Source organism: Protopterus annectens, chromosome 7.part0 (assembly GCF_019279795.1).
Source record: "Protopterus annectens isolate FY-2018-M chromosome 7.part0, PAN1.0, whole genome shotgun sequence".
NCBI lineage: Eukaryota > Metazoa > Chordata > Ceratodontiformes > Protopteridae > Protopterus > Protopterus annectens.
This window is the reverse complement of record NC_056739.1, coordinates 477,369,202-477,395,377: the sequence shown is the minus strand read 5'-3', so window position 1 is coordinate 477,395,377 and position 26,176 is coordinate 477,369,202. Positions and strand designations below refer to the sequence as shown.

Here is a 26,176-nt window from a genome sequence, read left to right as displayed (position 1 = left end):
CTGAGGCAAAGAATGTGAATGTGGTGAGCTACTTGACAGAATAATTTGGAGTAAAAGAAACAGTGAAATAAGGAGTATGCTCTTAACAGAAACAGATTCGCAAACACGATTCTGCTATAGTAAGCTTACCAAATTTAAAAAGATTCCCGACTAAAGCATACTGCTTGGCTAGTGGTAGTGCTTAAAAATATATTAAAAAGAACAAATACTTTGGCAGCACAACTTCTGCAGGTGTTACAGCCGTATAATAAGCAGTACATTTAAGAAGAAATAAAGGTGTGGTGAGTGAACATTCTGGTCTAGAATGCCAAATTCCATGCAAATCCCTTGTTTCAATATTCAAAGTCCAAAATTGGGATTTATTAGCTATTTTTTTCTTGGAAAAGTGGAAATCAGGGTCATACTGAGGTCATAAAATAAGCATCAGCCATGGGAATGGAATTCCACTGGCAGAAACATTTAGGTTTTGCTAGTGGCAGAACCATAGTGTTTGGTCAAATGAGGTAGTTAAGGTGAATAATTTGTGAACCATAATCTTTACATTTCCTTTATTTTATTTTAGAAAATATCTGTTGTATTAATACATTTAGGAATCAGACAACTGACTGAGGTTTATCTGTGGATCTCATTTGTGACAGAATTGAACAAAATTACATTTAATGACTTGGCTTTCACCCAACTAGGAGGGATGCAATATTTTTATTGTATAAAAAAAAAAAAAAAAATATATATATATATATATATATATATATATATATATATATATATATATATATATATACAAACTCACAAATTCACATACATGCACAGCAACACATATATGGTATATTGTACTCTAATAGTCTTTCTGTCTTAGGTTTTTCTTCATTGTTTCCTTTCTTTAGTCACTTCATTATGCTAAAAATGTCCAGTTTGAAAACAGTGCTGGTGAAGAGATGTATTTTGACAAGAATGGTGACCCTCCAGCACGATATGACATCCTTAACTTCTGCTTCCTCCCAGATGGATCAAGTAAATACTTCAAAGTTGGCAGCTTTGAAAATAAAGTGCAAGGAAACCCAGAGCTCAGTATCAACGAACAAGACATATTATGGAGTGAACAATTCAACCAAGTATTTTAATTAATCTGCCATTTTTTTTTTATTTTTACTTCTTGTAAACATATATTTTAGTTGTTTGTCTCTTTCCTTTCTTCTTACTTTATTGTCTGTCTCTGTGTCAGCATTGTCAATGGTGCAATAGGCAGCATACTCACCTTTGTGCAGAAGGTTGTGGGTTTTAATCCTACATCAGGAAAATGGATTGATGACACTGCAATGCAGCATAAGGGGTCGGGGAGGGGGTTTCTGAATTCCTTAGTGTGTCACTCTTTGGATGAGATGTTAAACTGATGTCCCATCTGCCTGAGTTGTGGTAGCTCAATGGATCTAAAAGATCCCATGGCACCTATCAAAGAGAGTTGGGGAAGTTCCCGGCACCCTGATCAGTTTCCCTAGTAGTAAAGATACCACCTCTGGTCTCCCTTGGAAAGAGACAACTAGCCTAATGGGACTAGCCTGGTTAACAAAGAATAAATAAATAATAAATACAATAAATAAAAAATATCTATTCAAACCTGTTTCCTGGGTTATATGATACCAGTGTGATTTTTATTAAAATGTTTAGTTGGAAGTATACAGATCTTAAATGTTCAGGAAGTATATAGATATTAAATGTTCATGTACACATGTAAATGTCTATCTGTTAAATGCTGCATTTTTATATATGCATATGCAAACTTATTTCTGTCTTTGCCACACAATTAACGATATTTCTTTTCGACATAATTACTGAGAAATATACAATTTTTCAGTCAACAAAGTATAAACATTACAACAAACATAAAACAAAGGCGCTTGCCACATAATTGAAAAAAGAAATAAACTACAAAATTTACCCAACGACCCCTCCCCAACATGCAATGCAACAATAATAATTGATGATTCATAAAATTTCATAAAAAGCCATTTTATTAGATATCTTCATGATTCAGATTGAAGTTCATTCAATTGTATAAAACTTGAACAAAAGCAGAACATTACCATATATGCTTGGAGGAAGCCTTGATTTTTGTGTGTTAAAATTGTTAATTTTGGTGTACTACTCAACATTACAACTAACATTTCCCTGTATCAAAAAGTCTTCTAAATATAATTTTAACCTACATCATCTATGCATGAATTCTTTTATTTGGATCACTCATTAAATAAGTTTCACTAGAATAATTTTAGTTTATAGTCACATATCATGCATATGATAATGCACAATTGTTTTCATATCTTCTCTCCATCCATCCATCTAGTCATCCATGTTTCTGATAACCTCATTTATCCCTTAAAATGTTGTAGAATTTTTGGAGTCTATCCCAACATCTAATGACACAAGAAAATGAAACTTGCAAACAGTGTACCAGTGCATTGCAGAACACACACTGTCATACACACAGACACACACACAGACACACACGCACACATGCACACAAGCTTGCACACCTTGTGCTGCTACACACACACACACACACACACACACACACACACACACACACACACATTTATGTGCAGTATAGAGAATATAAATGTATCTACTGCATGTCTTTGGGTGGTTGGAAAAAAATGGAGTACCTGCAGAAAACCCACACAAATGCAAAAAGGACATGCAAATTTCAGGCAGAAGAATACCATGCGATACATGTTATTACATTTTTTAGGTATAGAACAAATCTTGGGTGGTATCATTACAAATTACAGTTAGCTACAATTCCTGCACACTTTCTGTTCTGGTATGCTTTTGAATAATTTTTGTGAGTTTATTTTCCTCCTACCTTGTATAACTTCAGAGTCTTAACTAAACTCTGAGTCGTTGTGTCTTCTGTCATGTCCTTTCATCTCAATATGCTATGTGCTTAAGATAATGTATTTTCATGCTAGTACATTTCAGCTAACCTAGCCTGTGTGATCTATGTTCATTCTATTGTATACTTGACATTCCCCCGGATTCATGAAGCTCGGCGCAAGGCCGGGGTAAGGCTTGCACCAGCAGTGCAGTGTATAACCGGCGTAGCAGCGCCACATGCATAGTAATGAGTGTGCGCCGCAACCACAACCACGTGCAGAGAGCACGTGCGCGAGCCCAAGTAGGATGCGCCCGTAGGCGTGGCCAAGCCGGCAGGCAAGGAGCAACCTAAAGTGCTGACTGTCACAGGCCACCCGCAATAGTAACCGCACCAACCAGTGTCCGTGGATAATGAAACGTATGCAGAGTCTGCAACATAGTACCCGTCCACACAAAACGGAGAACCAAGCATTAATCCACGAAGTCCAAATTGTACCCATCCAAGGAACAAAGGATACATGTAATACCGTGTCCGTCACGCAATGCACTGTCAACAGGCATACCCAGTGAAGGTGTGCAGCAGCATGTCAGCGCGCCGCACCTACACACGAGTAGCCCCATGGGCATGGTCACCAGCAGTGCCACAGTAGTAGTGAGAGTACACAGCTGGGCAGCCGTGTCCATATAACAACCAGAAAGAAACTAGATACCCTAAACACAAACAAACATGTGCATAGCAACATGTGCTAGACCCAGCAACGTACCCGTCACATACACATAGGATGGCGTATGCCGAAGCGGAATATCCAGAAGCAGAACCCATGCATGCAAATGTAATACACAACAGCCCCGTCATAGCATGTAACCCGCACCCATGTACGACCGTCCACCCAATCCAACTAGCAGCCTTGCGCAGCTGCACACCTACACACAATGGGTATACCCCAAATGTAGTATGAAGTATTGTCCTAGGTAGTGCCACGCGTGCAAATATGTACCCCACATGTCAACAACCCACCTCAGGTACCAATATCCAAATGGCCGCATGTGAATGTGTCGGCAGAATGCGTACATCCCGCATGTGGTACGGACCTGTCGTAACCCCATAGGTGTTCACACGCCACGGTGTCCATAACTGTACACATCTGGACAAAGCAGTATGTGCAGCCACTGTACCGATGATTAGCTATGCAGACATGTCAAACACAAGACATAGGGCGGAACATCCGCCCACCAAGCAGGACACCCCAACAGGCTGCCACATGCACAGAAGGTGAAGGTGGGAGATCACACGTAGATAATAGTGGTGCCGTATGGCCAAACACCCACGGCCAATGCAAAGGATTGAATAACACGTATATGCCCGGATGAATGGGTATGTCATAGCATGGGAATAGCCTAAGCCATCCAACATAATAGCCATGCGTACCAGATACAAACTGCCAGTAACACACAGTAGTAATGCAGGAAGGCATACACGACTGTGGGAATATCACAGGACATATGGCACGTGCCAAGTGTCGATGCAGGACACAAATGTCCAGGATGGGGCCCCCTGCAAAGAGGAACACGTGCCAACCTCACCCCCCACTGATGTATCGGCAGTAGAAACACAACCCAAACACACACCAACACCACCGTCCATCCCACGATAGCAACGGAGGCTGGTCAAAGACCACCATGATGCGTGCACAAACAGGGACATGTGTAACCATAGCTCCGACAACCCCCCACAGGCCACTGAACAATAGTATGGACATACACATGTAATGCTGAGAAGGATGTGTGGTAGTCCTCAGTATCACAGAGGTAGGTACACAGATACACTGTAACCAACCGTGACATATGTGCACTGTACACAGCATACCTGCAGGTAATACATAGTTCAATCATGTGCCACATAAATATCCACGTACGAATGAGGACAGGGGATAGACAAGTGTGAATGGGACAAACGCAGAACATGGCATATGTATGATAACCGGCACCACCCACAGCATTGTATGCCAATAGCAGAAGCTATTGTAGGTTGTCCAAAAACACATGTCCGTACACACGGAATACCATAGCAATAACCCATGCCTGGATGTGGGTAATGCTGGATATACCCACGGTAGACGTGGTGCGGTCCCGAGGCCAATGCCCGAGGGACCACACAAAGGCAACCGTGGGTAAATACAGCAGTACCCACACCCAGACGTGGGTCATTGCTAGCATGCCATATCATCTAGGGAAAGAAACTATATATTGCCAGACATAATGGCACAGCATTGTCCGCCGCCCATCCGCAGACATACGGCACCCACGGCGGTGCGGACGTACTGCGCGAGATGTCCGTTGCCAATGTCGACACTGTCTCGCTATGTGAAACAAAGTCAACATAGCAATTCAATACAAAACAACGACGGAGAGCCCGATGTCCCCGTTGCTGTGCTGTCCAACCTGTTCCGCCATGTTAAATGTGTGTAGCAGAGCGGGACTGCCCCAAAGTAAGCAACGGACATGTCTGTGGCTCAGTTAAAGCTGTCACGCAATGTCAGACCCATGTAACATAGCGAGACAGGTTATGAATACCGAGGTATAGTAATGGAACTAGGTCCGGTCGACCAGACCGTGTGCAATTACTATAACACGATCTACAACGGGCACGCCGGCCAATCAGCGCGCATGGGTAGGAATAATGGGGGGGGGTATGGTATCATAGACACGGACAAACCGTGCCCATGTGACCCCGTCTGACATTTGTACATGGTCAGGGCAGTTCCGTACACTAGGCGGACAAAACCAACCCAAAGCAACACAGGAACACCCTGACAATTGAAGGCCTGTATGCGTTGGGGCTATAAGCCCCCGTGATCCGAATATCCCTGCGGTCATGACATATGCATCCTGGGCCATGAGTGGTAGGGAATAAGGAATGTGTAACATGTAGTACCGCACTTTTCCCAGCAGGAGAATGGATGCCTGTGACGTACGTGAGTGCGGGGGGGGGTGGGGTTGGGGGGTATGTTAATGTATCTAAGTACCATGGGTATGCATATAAATGAGACAGAACAGCTAACGTGTAGTGGTCACTGCAACCGGCAAACGTGAATGCAGTCCAATTTGAATTACGACTATAGAACATATAAATGTGAATGTGTACGTAATGTGTCCATGCCACAAAGACAGTTACATGTGTAAAGGTGAAAGTGTGTTCCACACACGTCCGTCAACTGGATCAGAGATATGTTACCGGAACAGTCATAACTAATACAGACCTCATAACCACACAGACCCAGTAAACATATGTAACCAGAATACGGATATGCATGTGCGCCTGCGCGTAACCCACAATTAGGAAATGCAAGTGCGCCTGTGCGTGTGTGATCTGCACACAGCAGGGAAAGTTAATGCTGTGTCCTCCACATTAGTTATACATGTCTCACAACTGTCAGCCTCTGAAAGTATGGAATCGGACAATGCCATGCAAAGTACCGGTACAGATAGTGAGAAACACATGCTATGTGATAAGACAAACATAGAATGTGGATAGAATAACGTGTGTGTTAGTAGTAGGGATTGACGACGGTTATGCATCTGTAACCCGACCCACTTGTCAGAAGGTGCCACCGTACGAATTGTGTTTTGTTGGCTCACACTTGTTGACCGGGCTAGGCTAGCTGGATATATGTCCAGTGTCAGCAGTGGCCCGTGGAGAAATGCTCCACACACAATAATAGCACAACATACCAAAGTACTCATATATGTAACCAAAAAAGAACAACAATAGAAAGTGTCCTGAAAGGTCTGGTTACATACAGATCCCAGACGACAGAGAAATATATGGCCAGTGGAAGCACGTCACAATTACGGGATCAGGTCCCTATAGAATCAAGAAGGTCTCACATGACACGCCAGCGAATTGCCAGATAGACACAGGTCAATGTAACACACAGCAAGATTAAGGGCCAACCAGCCGTACACCCTGCCAGAACCTGTACAGTGGAAAGGTATGGTATGGTAATAGATGTGTGTACACAGGTAATCCACAGACAGTAACAAAGCAAGGGATGAAACAAGGGGTTCACATGTATATATCTACGCACAACAGTCCGACGGACCGCACATATGACACATGGATATAGATATGTCACTCGAAAACAAGATGTAAACAACTACATTTTATTTCATATCATATTTATATATCTATATACATTTATATTAAACATTGTGACTCTTATTTACATTTATATTTATATTTATACAAAATGTATCTAATTGTACTCATTTATTCAATGATTTGGAATCCTAATACAACAATTATATACATTAATATACATAATTTGATTATCAACACACTACATTTTAAGGTGTACTCACAACAATTATCAATTATTTTTCAATTTACTGATTGTATTTACCAATATTGTATTTATATTAACACATTGTTGTTGTATTTATGTTTCCATTACATTATTTATGCAACACTGATGTTTATATTTCACTTTATCTTTAAGACATGGATTACTGGCTACTTAACTATGATCAAGTTTATTGATTAATTGTGTTTAAATTGACTCTGAAGGAAGTATATAAGGGATGACTATCTAATGTAATTTGTACTCTGATGATGCCCCATGTTAGTGGGTGAAAGCGCTCAGTATTTTTGGACTGTGGAGTGTATCGTTTATTTCATCGTCTGTTTTGGTCCGGTTTATGTTCATTAAAGTCTTGTTTGAAGAAGACCAGGACTCAAGGTTTGCTGTAAGTTTGCTTACTGGTACATGGATATAGATATGCCAAGTAATACATAATATGGGTAGTCAAACAGACATCCATGAGCGGGAACATACAGCAGTAGTCAAAACCACTGGCCAGATGGTGACAGTCCAACAAGATCTACACTTTACATATGCACACTGGTGTCCATTGTAGGACTCCAAAAATTGCTCCGTTTGCAATACCAGCTGCGATCGACGCAAAAGAAGTGACAGCCACGACTACGGCACAGCTAGACATATGCACCACCAGCGTGTTTAAGGTTGATGACAAGTGTCCATGAAATGCAGGACATATGAACAGAAATCCCCAGATTGTCGAGTCCATAGAAGTGCGTCCACATCCCAGTACTGCACACATGAAGGATGTGTAATGTGTACCATCGAGGGTTGCAGCCAGGGGAACCTGGGTATGCAGAAATGGGCCTCGGTGTTGGTTGGCAGAGAATCCGTTGGCCCGCCCCGTGGGAGGGATGTGGGTATAGCACATGCTTTAATCCCCACTAATGATGCAAAGCATCCACCGGATAATGCAGAAAGCAGGTGTGAAATGTGTACAACCCTATATCAGTGTCCAGTAGGCAATTCCCATGGATGGACACGTGTACGACCAAGATGGCACCCATAACTGGAAACCTGGTGGAATTACACAGCTGCAGTAAGGCATAGCACAGGTAATACAGATAGGGACTACATTAGAAATTCCCCATACAAAGTCAGACCGTCGTGCGAATACCGGTGTACATAGCTCTCAATCTGCCATCACCAAAATGGGGATCACTCGCCTCCATAATGCGGAACAAATGGGTGACCTGTGGAACACATACTAATGGCTCACTAACAACTTCAACTACGAAGGTCATAGGATGGTTAAACTATGCGTTCCCACTTATAAAAAAGATCCTTTAATGAATTAATATGATTAATGTCAATTGACCATGGATTACACCTAATCAACATAAAATAACCGCTGGTACCTTATGGCACACAATCCAAACAACACATAGGTAGATGAAACAGTCAACGTAGAAATAGTCCAGGACAGTGCCCAAATGGTATAAAAAGGTTCCTTTATTCACAAGTAAGCGCTGTCACCCGTAGGCCTCTTCAGACTTATACATAACATAAAAGCATTCAGGATTTTAATATCCCTCCTTACACCTTCATTGGTCAATTTCTCATCAAACAAAGGACAATTAACCCCAGCATATAAAGCCCAAACGCATTGTTAAATACTCACACATATATTAACATCTTTAAAAACATCTTATTAAAACATGTATTATATTATATTGTACTATGCCTAATTTTCATCAATTATAAATATAAAAATATATATAACAATTATGTATATTATATCAATGTAAAACACTGGTAAACAACTAAAAGAGTGGACTAATAGGTGTTAAATGTATAGCTGTACCTAAACTAAATTCCTGTCATTTGGGTTTAAGCCTCCTGCTTCTCAAAAGAGGCTTAACCTGTGCTTTATCATTCAACCCTGGTGTTTGGTCAGCTCTCCACCTAATAATCCATCTCAATTCGCATTCTAAAGTATAGTTGATAAGGTCCCCCCCTCTGGGATTAAAATCTAGCTTTTGTAAAACACTGAATTTAAAAGTATGCCTAGAACCCAAATCCTTATGATATGTTATATATATTTTATATTTTTATATTTATAATTGATGAAAAGTAGGCATAGTACAATATAATATAATACATGTTTGAATAAGATGTTTCGAAAGATGTTAATATATGTGTGAGTATTTAACATTGAGTTTGCGCTTTATATGCTGGGGTTAATTGTTCATTGACTGATGAGAAATTGACCAATGGAAATGTAAGGAGGGATATTTAAATCCTGAATGCTTTTATGTTATGTATAAGTCTGAAGAAGCCTACGGGTGGCTACTTGTGAATAAAGGAATCTTGCTATACCATGTGGGCACTGTCCTGGACTAATTCTACGTTGACTGTTCCATCTACCTATGTGTTTTTTGGATTGTGTGCCATAAGGTACCAGTGGTTATGTTATGTTGATTGGTATTTTATATTGTATTATTTCGCTGGTTCCGTGCTCTGTTGGCTGGTTGTGTACATTTTGGATATTTTATGGATTACACCTAAACCATTCCTAACACTGAATGTGTAACAGACCCTTCCAATGTTGAACTCTGGGGGAGTCCGAGGAGCATGACCCATCGAAAACCCCAAATGAGGTACGTCCCTCATAACCAGGTACACTGGAGAGGTATGCTGGCGTAGCCATGAATACGGATGTTATGAGTGTCACTACTCATGCAATGGAAATAGCGATCCCTATCACCCACCGCACAGTCCAGAATGCTTAGGCAGCAATCAGCTAGGAAGGAACAGCACTATGTGAAACGTAACAAGGGCAATGGCCGAACGTCAGGGTGTTCACACATAATGACAACAGGTCAGGGTATGCAGGAGCCACCTGTCCAGAATACATGTACTGAACCGGCGATCCTAGGCGGACAGGTGGGAAGAAAGACAGCAGGACAAATGTGCAAACATGCAAATGTCCTACCCTGGTAACTGTGGATGACAACGTATGCCCCGCGAAGGTCAATGTGGAAGGTAAGCAGACACAAAGGTGACGTGTCCCCCAGGGTGCCATGAAGTGTCAACATAACAAATGTCAGGCCCCCATAGCCGTACGTGAGCCCTGCCACCGACGGGAAGTGCAAATACGACGCACACATATGGTACAGGAAAGAACAAGTAGTGTGGATAAGCAGATGTAGACCTGTGTGAGGAGCACAACTGTCTGCGTGGGTGTGCCATGCAAATACAAAGTAATGCCATGTGGTCTGTCATGCCGCCACACACTGTGTGTGTATTGTAGGCAGACAGTAGGCATGTTGTAGTAGTCACATACCCTGCAACTGCACAGATGTACGCAGACTGAGTAGAGGTCTGCCTCACATGTCCGCTGTGTTCCACCCGGTGGCTGCCTAGGGTGACGCACTAGCAGGGCCACCTTTCCAGTAGTTATGTCATGTAGGTACACCAGGATGGGGGCACCATGTGTTGTGGTGGTGGGCGCCATGGAGCCCTATCGCCTAGGGCAGTGGTTGACCTAAGGCCGCTCCCGTGCTGCCGTAGGAGGGGTAGTATGGTCCGCAGGTATGTGCTGAAGTGCACATGAAACAGCGGTCTACAAGGATTACCCATAGTGGCGACACCTGCACAGACGGCTATAGTGGGACATACACACGACCATGCACACAGCTCAGATAGACATACACACACCATAAACAGGCAATGATACACAAGGTGTATGGCGTGTACGGGTAGTGTCAGTACAGCAAGGATAGCTGTCTGCCAAGATATCCAGCAGATGTCTCTAGGGCATGCCGGAATATGGACGTTGCATGGACAATGAGTGGATATGCATCGTACCACAGTTCTATGTGTCAGCCGTGCAGATATGCGATACATGGGACAGACAGCTGTCCATGCAAGAGCAGCGCTATGGGCATAACATATGTATGTATATATACATCGAGAGAGATACAGACGGACACATGTGGCAAGGCCGGGAGTGGAACGTACACAGCACCACCCCACCACACCACAGCAGGGCGCACGTGGGGAACACGCTACGGAGGTCGCCAACCACAGCAGGCACACAGGCAGTCCACTAGCCGTGCCTCAACATACACAAACACAGAGATGTTTGCAGGATATAAGTGTTCTGCGGAACCTCTAAAGCCATAACCTACGAACACATGCGGCTGGGAGCATGGACACACACACACAGCTGGCAGGCATGGGGATTGACCTTACCCCCACCTACCCAACCGCACGACAGTATGACACAGGTATGGAATGCACTACGTGGACCACTGAACACAGCACTGTCAGAGGCATACGTCTAGGTGGGTGACAACATCCGTAAAGGAATAGATGCCGATAGCCAAGGTATGTGTTGTGAAGTGTATAAAAGAACCACTCTCTCCAGGGGCAGCTGGAAACACACACACAGGGAAGGGCCGGGAGTTGAACCTACGCCTATCTACATGAACACACTACAGCATGATGCATTTACAGAACGCGCTACCGAGATTACTGAGCACAGCGCTGTCAGAGGCATACTTGTAGGCGGGTGACATCATCCGTAAAGGAATTGATGCCAATAGCCAAGGTATGTGTTGCGAAGTGACTAAAAGAACTCCTCTCTCCAGGAGCAGCAGGAAACACACACACACACACACACACACACACCTCTCACACACACAGGGAAGAGCCGGAAGTTGAACCTACGCCTACCTACATGAACACACTACAGCATGATGCATTTACAGAACGCACTACTGAGATTACTGAGCACAGTGCTGTCAGAGGCATACTTCTAGGCGGGTGACATCATCCGTAAAGGAATAGATGACAATAGCCAAGGTATGTGTTGCGAAGTGTCTAAAAGCATGACTATCTTCAGAGGCAGCTGGAAGCACACACCCACACACACGGGGAAGGGCTGGGAGTTGAACCTACGCCTACCTACATGAACACACTACAGCATAATGCATTTACAGAACGCGCTACCGAGATTACTGAGCACAGTGCTGTCAGAGGCATACTTGTAGGCGGGTGACATCATCCGTAAAGGAATAGATGCCAATAGCCAAGGTATGTGTTGCGAAGTGACTAAAAGAACGCCTCTCTCCAGGGGCAGCAGGAAACACACACACACACACACACACACACACACACATGGGAAAGGGCCAGGAGTTGAACCTATGCCTACCTACATGAACACACTACAGCATGATGCATTTACAGAATGCGCTACTGAGATTACTGAGCACAGTGCTGTCAGAGGCATACTTCTAGGTGGGTGACATCATCCGTAAAGGAATAGATGACATTAGCCAAGGTATGTGATGCGAAGCATCTAAAAGCATGACTATCTCCAGAGGCAGCTGGAAGCACACACACACGGGGAAGGGCCGGTAGTTGAACCTACGCCTACCTACATGCACACACTACAGCATGATGCATTTACAGAATGCGCTACCGAGATTACTGAGCACAGCGCTGTCAGAGGCATACTTGTAGGCGGGTGACATCATCCGTAAAGGAATAGATGCCAATATCCAAGGTATGTGTTGTGAAGCGACTATAAGACCTCCTCTCTCCAGGGGCAGCAGGAAACACACACACACACGGGGAAGGGCCGGGAGTTGAACTTACGCCTACCTACATGAACACAAACAAACATGTGCATAGCAACATGTGCTAGACCCAACAACATCCCGTCACATACACATAGGATGGCGTATGCCGAAGCGGAATATCCAGAAGCAGAACCCATGCATGCAAATGTAATACACAACAGCCCCGTCATAGCATGTAACCCGCACCCATGTACGACCGTCCACCCAATCCAACTAGCAGCCTTGCGCAGCTGCACACCTACACACAATGGGTATACCCCAAATGTAGTATGAAGTATTGTCCTAGGTAGTGCCACGCGTGCAAATATGTACCCCACATGTCAACAACCCACCTCAGGTACCAATATCCAAATGGCCGCATGTGAATGTGTCGGCAGAATGCGTACATCCCGCATGTGGTACGGACCTGTCGTAACCCCATAGGTGTTCACACGCCACGGTGTCCATAACTGTACACATCTGGACAAAGCAGTATGTGCAGCCACTGTACCGATGATTAGCTATGCAGACATGTCAAACACAAGACATAGGGCGGAACATCCGCCCACCAAGCAGGACACCCCAACAGGCTGCCACATGCACAGAAGGTGAAGGTGGGAGATCACCGTAGATAATAGTGGTGCCGTGTAAACACCCACGGCCAATGCAAAGGATTGAATAACACGTATATGCCCGGATGAATGGGTATGTCATAGCATGGGAATAGCCTAAGCCATCCAACATAATAGCCATGCGTACCAGATACAAACTGCCAGTAACACACAGTAGTAATGCAGGAAGGCATACACGACTGTGGGAATATCACAGGACATATGGCACGTGCCAAGTGTCGATGCAGGACACAAATGTCCAGGATGGGGCCCCCTGCAAAGAGGAACACGTGCCAACCTCACCCCCCACTGATGTATCGGCAGTAGAAACACAACCCAAACACACACCAACACCACCGTCCATCCCACGATAGCAACGGAGGCTGGTCAAAGACCACCATGATGCGTGCACAAACAGGGACATGTGTAACCATAGCTCCGACAACCCCCCACAGGCCACTGAACAATAGTATGGACATACACATGTAATGCTGAGAAGGATGTGTGGTAGTCCTCAGTATCACAGAGGTAGGTACACAGATACACTGTAACCAACCGTGACATATGTGCACTGTACACAGCATACCTGCAGGTAATACATAGTTCAATCATGTGCCACATAAATATCCAATGCGTTTAATGAGGACAGGGGATAGACAAGTGTGAATGGGACAAACGCAGAACATGGCATATGTATGATAACCGGCACCACCCACAGCATTGTATGCCAATAGCAGAAGCTATTGTAGGTTGTCCAAAAACACATGTCCGCACACGGAATACCATAGCAATAACCCATGCCTGGATGTGGGTAATGCTGGATATACCACGGTAGGCGTGGTGCGGTCCCGAGGCCAATGCCCGAGGGACCACACAAAACAACCGTGGTAAATACAGCAGTACCCACACCCAGACGATGGTCATTGCTAACATGCCATATCATCTAGGAAAGAAACTATATATTGCCAGACATAATGGCACAGCATTGTCCGCCGCCCATCCGCAGACATACGGCACGGGCGGTGCGGACGTCGCGCGAGATGTCCGTTGCCAATGTCGACACTGTCTCGCTATGTGAAACAAAGTCAACATAGCAATTCAATACAAAACAACGACGGAGAGCCCGATGTCCCGTTGCTGTGCTGTCCAACCTGTTCCGCCATGTTAAATGTGTGTAGCAGAGCGGGACTGCCCCAAAGTAAGCAACGGACATGTCTGTGGCTCAGTTAAAGCTGTCACGCAATGTCAGACCCATGTAACATAGCGAGACAGGTTATGAATACCGGTATAGTAATGGAACTAGGTCCGGTCGACCAGACCGTGTGCAATTACTATAACACGATCTACAACGGCACGCCGCCAATCAGCGCCGCATGGGTAGGAATAATGGGGGGGGTATGGTATCATAGACACGGACAAACCGTGCCCATGTGACCCCGTCTGACATTTGTACATGGTCAGGGCAGTTCCGTACACTAGGCGGACAAAACCAACCCAAAGCAACACAGGAACACCCTGACAATTGAAGGCCTGTATGCGTTGGGGCTATAAGCCCCGTGATCGAATATCCCTGCGGTCATGACATATGCATCCTGGGCCATGAGTGGTAGGGAATAAGGAATGTGTAACATGTAGTACCGCACTTTTCCCAGCAGGAGAATGGATGCCTGTGACGTACGTGAGTGCGGGGGGGGGTGGGGTTGGGGGGTATGTTAATGTATCTAAGTACCATGGGTATGCATATAAATGAGACAGAACAGCTAACGTGTAGTGGTCACTGCAACCGGCAAACGTGAATGCAGTCCAATTTGAATTACGACTATAGAACATATAAATGTGAATGTGTACGTAATGTGTCCATGCCACAAAGACAGTTACATGTGTAAAGGTGAAAGTGTGTTCCACACACGTCCGTCAACTGGATCAGAGATATGTTACCGGAACAGTCATAACTAATACAGACCTCATAACCACACAGACCCAGTAAACATATGTAACCAGAATACGGATATGCATGTGCGCCTGCGCGTAACCCACAATTAGGAAATGCAAGTGCGCCTGTGCGTGTGTGATCTGCACACAGCAGGGAAAGTTAATGCTGTGTCCTCCACATTAGTTATACATGTCTCACAACTGTCAGCCTCTGAAAGTATGGAATCGGACAATGCCATGCAAAGTACCGGTACAGATAGTGAGAAACACATGCTATGTGATAAGACAAACATAGAATGTGGATAGAATAACGTGTGTGTTAGTAGTAGGGATTGGACGGTTATGCATCTGTAACCCGACCCACTTGTCAGAAGGTGCCACCGCATTTAATTGTGTTTTGTTGGCTCACACTTGTTGACCGGGCTAGGCTAGCTGGATATATGTCCAGTGTCAGCAGTGGCCCGTGGAGAAATGCTCCACACACAATAATAGCACAACATACCAAAGTACTCATATATGTAACCAAAAAAGAACAACAATAGAAAGTGTCCTGAAAGGTCTGGTTACATACAGATCCCAGACGACAGAGAAATATATGGCCAGTGGAAGCACGTCACAATTACGGGATCAGGTCCCTATAGAATCAAGAAGGTCTCACATGACACGCCAGCGAATTGCCAGATAGACACAGGTCAATGTAACACACAGCAAGATTAAGGGCCAACCAGCCGTACACCCTGCCAGAACCTGTACAGTGGAAAGGTATGGTATGGTAATAGATGTGTGTACACAGGTAATCCACAGACAGTAACAAAGCAAGGGATGAAACAAGGGGTTCACATGTATATATCTACGCACAACAGTCCGACGGACCGCACATATGACACATGGATATAGATATGTCACTCGAAAACAAGATGTAAACAACTACATTTTATTTCATATCATATTTATATATCTATATACATTTATATTAAACATTGTGACTCTTATTTACATTTATATTTATATTTATACAAAATGTATCTAATTGTACTCATTTATTCAATGATTTGGAATCCTAATACAACAATTATATACATTAATATACATAATTTGATTATCAACACACTACATTTTAAGGTGTACTCACAACAATTATCAATTATTTTTCAATTTACTGATTGTATTTACCAATATTGTATTTATATTAACACATTGTTGTTGTATTTATGTTTCCATTACATTATTTATGCAACACTGATGTTTATATTTCACTTTATCTTTAAGACATGGATTACTGGCTACTTAACTATGATCAAGTTTATTGATTAATTGTGTTTAAATTGACTCTGAAGGAAGTATATAAGGGATGACTATCTAATGTAATTTGTACTCTGATGATGCCCCATGTTAGTGGGTGAAAGCGCTCAGTATTTTTGGACTGTGGAGTGTATCGTTTATTTCATCGTCTGTTTTGGTCCGGTTTATGTTCATTAAAGTCTTGTTTGAAGAAGACCAGGACTCAAGGTTTGCTGTAAGTTTGCTTACTGGTACATGGATATAGATATGCCAAGTAATACATAATATGGGTAGTCAAACAGACATCCGCGAACGGGGAACATACAGCAGTAGTCAAAACCACTGGCCAGATGGTGACAGTCCAACAAGATCTACACTTTACATATGCACACTGGTGTCCATTGTAGGACTCCAAAAATTGCTCCGTTTGCAATACCAGCTGCGATCGACGCAAAAGAAGTGACAGCCACGACTACGGCACAGCTAGACATATGCACCACCAGCGTGTTTAAGGTTGATGACAAGTGTCCATGAAATGCAGGACATATGAACAGAAATCCCCAGATTGTCGAGTCCATAGAAGTGCGTCCACATCCCAGTACTGCACACATGAAGGATGTGTAATGTGTACCATCGAGGGTTGCAGCCAGGGGAACCTGGGTATGCAGAAATGGGCCTCGGTGTTGGTTGGCAGAGAATCCGTTGGCCCGCCCCGTGGGAGGATGTGGGTATAGCACATGCTTTAATCCCCACTAATGATGCAAAGCATCCACCGGATAATGCAGAAAGCAGGTGTGAAATGTGTACAACCCTATATCAGTGTCCAGTAGGCAATTCCCATGGATGGACACGTGTACGACCAAGATGGCACCCATAACTGGAAACCTGGTGGAATTACACAGCTGCAGTAAGGCATAGCACAGGTAATACAGATAGGGACTACATTAGAAATTCCCCATACAAAGTCAGACCGTCGTGCGAATACCGGTGTACATAGCTCTCAATCTGCCATCACCAAAATGGGGATCACTCGCCTCCATAATGCGGAACAAATGGGTGACCTGTGGAACACATACTAATGGCTCACTAACAACTTCAACTACGAAGGTCATAGGATGGTTAAACTATGCCGTTCCCACTTATAAAAAAGATCCTTTAATGAATTAATATGATTAATGTCAATTGACCATGGATTACACCTAATCAACATAAAATAACCGCTGGTACCTTATGGCACACAATCCAAACAACACATAGGTAGATGAAACAGTCAACGTAGAAATAGTCCAGGACAGTGCCCAAATGGTATAAAAAGGTTCCTTTATTCACAAGTAAGCGCTGTCACCCGTAGGCCTCTTCAGACTTATACATAACATAAAAGCATTCAGGATTTTAATATCCCTCCTTACACCTTCATTGGTCAATTTCTCATCAAACAAAGGACAATTAACCCCAGCATATAAAGCCCAAACGCATTGTTAAATACTCACACATATATTAACATCTTTAAAAACATCTTATTAAAACATGTATTATATTATATTGTACTATGCCTAATTTTCATCAATTATAAATATAAAAATATATATAACAATTATGTATATTATATCAATGTAAAACACTGGTAAACAACTAAAAGAGTGGACTAATAGGTGTTAAATGTATAGCTGTACCTAAACTAAATTCCTGTCATTTGGGTTTAAGCCTCCTGCTTCTCAAAAGAGGCTTAACCTGTGCTTTATCATTCAACCCTGGTGTTTGGTCAGCTCTCCACCTAATAATCCATCTCAATTCGCATTCTAAAGTATAGTTGATAAGGTCCCCCCCTCTGGGATTAAAATCTAGCTTTTGTAAAACACTGAATTTAAAAGTATGCCTAGAACCCAAATCCTTATGATATGTTATATATATTTTATATTTTTATATTTATAATTGATGAAAAGTAGGCATAGTACAATATAATATAATACATGTTTGAATAAGATGTTTCGAAAGATGTTAATATATGTGTGAGTATTTAACATTGAGTTTGCGCTTTATATGCTGGGGTTAATTGTTCATTGACTGATGAGAAATTGACCAATGGAAATGTAAGGAGGGATATTTAAATCCTGAATGCTTTTATGTTATGTATAAGTCTGAAGAAGCCTACGGGTGAAAGCGCTTACTTGTGAATAAAGGAATCTTGCTATACCATGTGGGCACTGTCCTGGACTAATTCTACGTTGACTGTTCCATCTACCTATGTGTTTTTTGGATTGTGTGCCATAAGGTACCAGTGGTTATGTTATGTTGATTGGTATTTTATATTGTATTATTTCGCTGGTTCCGTGCTCTGTTGGCTGGTTGTGTACATTTTGGATATTTTATGGATTACACCTAAACCATTCCTAACACTGAATGTGTAACAGACCCTTCCAATGTTGAACTCTGGGGGAGTCCGAGGAGCATGACCCATCGAAAACCCCAAATGAGGTACGTCCCTCATAACCAGGTACACTGGAGAGGTATGCTGGCGTAGCCATGAATACGGATGTTATGAGTGTCACTACTCATGCAATGGAAATAGCGATCCCTATCACCCACCGCACAGTCCAGAATGCTTAGGCAGCAATCAGCTAGGAAGGAACAGCACTATGTGAAACGTAACAAGGGCAATGGCCGAACGTCAGGGTGTTCACACATAATGACAACAGGTCAGGGTATGCAGGAGCCACCTGTCCAGAATACATGTACTGAACCGGCGATCCTAGGCGGACAGGTGGGAAGAAAGACAGCAGGACAAATGTGCAAACATGCAAATGTCCTACCCTGGTAACTGTGGATGACAACGTATGCCCCGCGAAGGTCAATGTGGAAGGTAAGCAGACACAAAGGTGACGTGTCCCCCAGGGTGCCATGAAGTGTCAACATAACAAATGTCAGGCCCCCATAGCCGTACGTGAGCCCTGCCACCGACGGGAAGTGCAAATACGACGCACACATATGGTACAGGAAAGAACAAGTAGTGTGGATAAGCAGATGTAGACCTGTGTGAGGAGCACAACTGTCTGCGTGGGTGTGCCATGCAAATACAAAGTAATGCCATGTGGTCTGTCATGCCGCCACACACTGTGTGTGTATTGTAGGCAGACAGTAGGCATGTTGTAGTAGTCACATACCCTGCAACTGCACAGATATGCAGACTGAGTAGAGGTCTGCCTCACATGTCGCTGTGTTCCACCGGTGGCTGCCTAGGGTGACGACTAGCAGGGCCACCTTTCCAGTAGTTATGTCATGTAGGTACACCAGGATGGGGGCACCATGTGTTGTGGTGGTGGGCATGGAGCCCTATCGCCTAGGGCAGTGGTTGACCTAAGGCCGCTCCGTGCTGCCGGGAGGGGTAGTATGGTCCGCAGGTATGTGCTGAAGTGCACATGAAACAGCGGTCTACAAGGATTACCCATAGTGGCGACACCTGCACAGACGGCTATAGTGGGACATACACACGACCATGCACACAGCTCAGATAGACATACACACACCATAAACAGGCAATGATACACAAGGTGTATGGCGTGTACGGGTAGTGTCAGTACAGCAAGGATAGCTGTCTGCCAAGATATCCAGCAGATGTCTCTAGGGCATGCCGGAATATGGACGTTGCATGGACAATGAGTGGATATGCATCGTACCACAGTTCTATGTGTCAGCCGTGCAGATATGCGATACATGGGACAGACAGCTGTCCATGCAAGAGCAGCGCTATGGGCATAACATATGTATGTATATATACATCGAGAGATACAGGCGGACACATGTGGCAAGGCCGGAGTGAACATACAGCACCACCCCACCACACCACAGCAGGGCGCACGGGGAACACGCCACGGAGGTCGCCAACCACAGCAGGCACACAGGCAGTCCACTAGCCGTGCCTCAACATACACAAACACAGAGATGTTTGCAGGATATAAGTGTTCTGCGGAACCTCTAAAGCCATAACCTACGAACACATGCGGCTGGGAGCATGGACACACACACACAGCTGGCAGGCATGGGGATTGACCTTACCCCCACCTACCCAACCGCACGACAGTATGACACAGGTATGGAATGCACTACGTGGACCACTGAACACAGCACTGTCAGAGGCATACGTCTAGGTGGGTGACAACATCCGTAAAGGAATAGATGCCGATAGCCAAGGTATGTGTTGTGAAGTGTATAAAAGAACCACTCTCCAGGGGCAGCTGGAAACACACACACAGGGAAGGGCCGGGAGTTGAACCTACGCCTATCTACATGAACACACTACAGCATGATGCATTTACAGAACGCGCTACCGAGATTACTGAGCACAGCGCTGTCAGAGGCATACTTGTAGGCGGGTGACATCATCCGTAAAGGAATTGATGCCAATAGCCAAGGTATGTGTTGCGAAGTGACTAAAAGAACTCCTCTCTCCAGGAGCAGCAGGAAACACACACACACACACACACACACACACCTCTCACACACACAGGGAAGAGCGGAAGTTGAACCTACGCCTACCTACATGAACACACTACAGCATGATGCATTTACAGAACGCACTACTGAGATTACTGAGCACAGTGCTGTCAGAGGCATACTTCTAGGCGGGTGACATCATCCGTAAAGGAATAGATGACAATAGCCAAGGTATGTGTTGCGAAGTGTCTAAAAGCATGACTATCTTCAGAGGCAGCTGGAAGCACACACCCACACACACGGGAAGGGCTGGGAGTTGAACCTACCTACCTACATGAACACACTACAGCATAATGCATTTACAGAACGCTACCGAGATTACTGAGCACAGTGCTGTCAGAGGCATACTTGTAGGCGGGTGACATCATCCGTAAAGGAATAGATGCCAATAGCCAAGGTATGTGTTAAGTGACTAAAAGAACTCTCTCCAGGGCAGCAGGAAACACACACACACACACACACACACATACACACGGGAAAGGGCCAGGAGTTGAACCTATGCCTACCTACATGAACACACTACAGCATGATGCATTTACAGAATGCGCTACTGAGATTACTGAGCACAGTGCTGTCAGAGGCATACTTCTAGGTGGGTGACATCATCCGTAAAGGAATAGATGACATTAGCCAAGGTATGTGATGCGAAGCATCTAAAAGCATGACTATCTCCAGAGGCAGCTGGAAGCACACACACACGGGAAGGGCGGTAGTTGAACCTACGCCTACCTACATGCACACACTACAGCATGATGCATTTACAGAATGCGCTACCGAGATTACTGAGCACAGCGCTGTCAGAGGCATACTTGTAGGCGGGTGACATCATCCGTAAAGGAATAGATGCCAATATCCAAGGTATGTGTTGTGAAGCGACTATAAGACCTCCTCTCTCCAGGGGCAGCAGGAAACACACACACACACGGGGAAGGGCCGGGAGTTGAACTTACGCCTACCTACATGAACACACTACAGCATGATGCATTTATAGAATGCGCTACTGAGATTACTGAGCACAGCGCTGTCAGAGGCATACTTCTAGGCGGGTGACATCATCCGTAAAGGAATAGATGACAATAGCCAAGGTATGTGTTGCGAAGCGTCTAAAAGCATGACTATCTCCAGAGGCAGCTGGAAACACACACGCACACACACACACACACACACACACACCCAGGGCCGGGGCGGGAGTTGAACCTATGCCTACCTACATGAACACACTACAGCATGATGCATTTACAGAATGCGCTACCGAGATTACCGAGCACAGCGCTGTCAGAGGCATACTTGTAGGCGGGTGACATCATCCGTAAAGGAATAGATGCCAATAGCCAAGGTATGTGTTGCGAAGCGACTAAAAGAACTCCTCTCTCCAGGGGCAGCAGGAAACACACACACAGGGAAGAGCTGGGAGTTGAACCTACGCCTACCTACATGAACACACTACAGCATAATGCATTTACAGAACGCTCTACCAAGATTACTGAGCACAGCGCTGTCAGAGGCATACTTCTAGGCGGGTGACATCATCCGTAAAGGAATAGATGACAATAGCCAAGGTATGTGTTGCGAAGCGTCTAAAAGCATGACTATTTCCAGAGGCAGCTGGAAACACACACACACGGGGAAGGGCTGGGAGTTGAACCTACGCCTACCTACATGAACACACTACAGCATAATGCATTTACAGAACGCGCTACCGAGATTACTGAGCACAGCGCTGTCAGAGGCATACTTCTAGGCGGGTGACATCATCCGTAAAGGAATTGATGCCAATAGCCAAGGTATGTGTTGCGAAGTGTCTAAAAGCATGACTATCTTCAGAGGCAGCTGGAAACACACACCCACACACACAGGGGAGGGCTGGGAGTTGAACCTACGCCTACCTACATGAACACACTACAGCATAATGCATTTACAGAACGCGCTACCGAGATTACTGAGCACAGTGCTGTCAGAGGCATACTTGTAGGTGGGTGACATCATCCGTAAAGGAATAGATGCCAATAGCCAAGGTATGTGTTGCGAAGCGACTAAAAGAATGCCTCTCTCCAGGGGCAGCAGGAAACACACACACACACACACACACACACACACACCTGGGAAAGGGCCAGGAGTTGAACCTATGCCTACCTACATGAACACACTACAGCATGATGCATTTACAGAACGCGCTACTGAGATTACTGAGCACAGTGCTGTCAGAGGCATACTTCTAGGCGGGTGACATCATCCGTAAAGGAATAGATGACATTAGCCAAGGTATGTGTTGCGAAGCATCTAAAAGCATGACTATCTCCAGAGGCAGCTGGAAGCACACACACACGGGGAAGGGCCGGTAGTTGAACCTACGCCTACCTACATGCACACACTACAGCATGATGCATTTACAGAATGCGCTACCGAGATTACTGAGCACAGCGCTGTCAGAGGCATACTTGTAGGCGGGTGACATCATCCGTAAAGGAATAGATGCCAATATCCAAGGTATGTGTTGTGAAGCGACTAAAAGACCTCCTCTCTCCAGGGGCAGCAGGAAACACACACACACACGGGGAAGGGCCGGGAGTTGAACCTACGCCTACCTACATGAACACACTACAGCATGATGCATTTACAGAATGCGCTATTGAGATTACTGAGCACAGCGCTGTCAGAGGCATACTTCTAGGCGGGTGACATCATCCATAAAGGAATAGATGACAATAGCCAAGGTATGTGTTGCGAAGCGTCTAAAAGCATGACTATCTCCAGAGGCAGCTGGAAACACACACACACACACACACACACACACACACACACCGGGAAGGGCCGGGAGTTGAACCTATGCCTACCTACATGAACACACTACAGCATGATGCATTTACAGAATGCGCTACCGAGATTACCGAGCACAGCGCTGTCGGAGGCATACTTGTAGGCGGGTGACATCATCCGTAAAGGAATAGATGCCAATAGCCAAGGTATGTGTTGCGAAGCGACTAAAAGAACTCCTCTCTCCAGGGGCAGCAGGAAACACACACACAGGGAAGAGCTGGGAGTTGAACCTACGCCTACCTACATGAACACACTACAGCATAATGCATTTACAGAACGCTCTACCAAGATTACTGAGCACAGCGCTGTCAGAGGCATACTTCTAGGCGGGTGACATCATCCGTAAAGGAATAGATGACAATAGCCAAGGTATGTGTTGCGAAGCGTCTAAAAGCATGACTATCTCCAGAGGCAGCTGGAAACACACACACACACACACACACACACAGGGAAGGGCTGGGAGTTGAACCTACACCTACCTACATGAACACACTACAGCATGATGCATTTACAGAACGCGCTACCAAGATTACTGAGCACAGCGCTGTCAGAGGCATACTTATAGGTGGGTGACATCATCCGTAAAGGAATAGACGCCGATAGCCAAGGTATGTGTTGCGAAGCGTCTAAAAGAACCACTCTCTCCAGGGGCAGCTGGAAACACACACACACGCACACACACACACACACACACACACACACACACACACACACGGGGAAGGGCCGGGAGTTGAACCTACGCCTACCTACATGAACACACTACAGCATGATACATTTACAGAACGCGCTACCGAGATTACTGAGCACAGCACTGTCAGGAGGCATACTCCTAGGTGGGTGATATCATCTGTAGAGGCAAGGCAGCTGATAGGGAATGAAGACAGAGTGCGCAGTCACACAGCATGTTACCATCCCAAGGTGGGCGTACAGTAACACGGTAGTGCTGCACTCGGGAATCCCAACTACCACGGAGCACAACATCACGACATGGCTACGGGATGCACCACAGACAGTATACCCTATGAGAGGGCAACCGGCGTGCATGATGTAGGCAGCCATTGTGGCATATCAACCACATATGACTCACCTGGATGGCCACCATGGCTATGCAGGATGTCATTGGCCATGGCTACACACCTAGTAGCAGACATCGGTGCCGACTGTACTGTGTTCCCACGAATGGCGTACTGGGCATGCCCCCACACCTAGCGGTTGCAAAGGGGGAACGTACATGCACAAGGGGTATCTTCACAGACGTGCGCGGCGTGCACTGTACTGTGTGTCCATCTACACAGCTGCTTACTGGGCATGCTCACACACTTAGAATTTGCAGAGTGCAGACATGCATACACATGGGGTGGAATCATGGAAGGGCAGAGTGTGGACCGTCGTGTGTGTCCACCTACACAACAGCAACCCAGGCATGCTCACACATGTGGCGGTTGCAAAGGGGGAACGTACATGCACACAGGGTATCTTCACAGACGTGCGCGGTGTGCACTGTACTGTGTGTCTATCTACACAGCTGCTTACTGGGCATGCTCACACACTTGGAATTTGCAGAGTGCAGACATGCATACACATGGGGGGGGAATCATGGAAGGGTAGAGTGTGGACTGTCGTGTGTGTCCACCTACACAACAGCAACCCGGGCATGCTCACACACGTGGCGGTTGCAAAGGGAGAACGTACATTCACATGGGGTATCTTCACAGACGTGTGCGGTGTGCACTGTACTGTGTGTCCATCTACACAGTTGCTTACTGAGCATGCTCACACACTTAGAATTTGCAGAGTGCAGACATGCATACACATGGGGTGGAATCATAGAAGGGCAGAGTGTGGACCGTCGTGTGTGTCCACCTACACAACAGCAACCAGGGCATGCTCACACACGTGGCGGTTGCAAAGGGGGAACGTACATGCGCACGGGGTATCTTCATAGACGTGCGCGGTGTGCACTGTACTGTGTGTCCATCTACACAGCTGCTTACTGGGCATGCTCACACACTTAGAATTTGCAGAGTGCAGACATGCATACACATAGGGTGGAATCATGGAAGGGCAGAGTGTGGACCGTCGTGTGTGTCCACCTACACAACAGCAACCCAGGCATGCTCACACACGTGGCGGTTGCAAAGGGGGAACGCACATGCACACGGGGTATCTTCACAGACGTGCGCGGTGTGTACTGTACTGTGTGTCCATCTACAGAGCTGCTTACTGG

General features: G+C 45.3%; 1 protein-coding gene across 1 annotated transcript in view; it reads left to right on the top strand.

Moving 5' to 3' along the window:
- LOC122805996 (extracellular calcium-sensing receptor-like) overlaps nt 1–26,176 on the top strand; it is a 221,952-nt gene that overhangs the window by 60,224 nt on the left and 135,552 nt on the right. Inside the window, exon 4 of the mRNA XM_044076237.1 lies at nt 885–1,112. Coding sequence (XP_043932172.1) covers nt 885–1,112 — 228 coding nt within the window. The remainder of the gene's footprint in view (nt 1–884; nt 1,113–26,176) is intronic.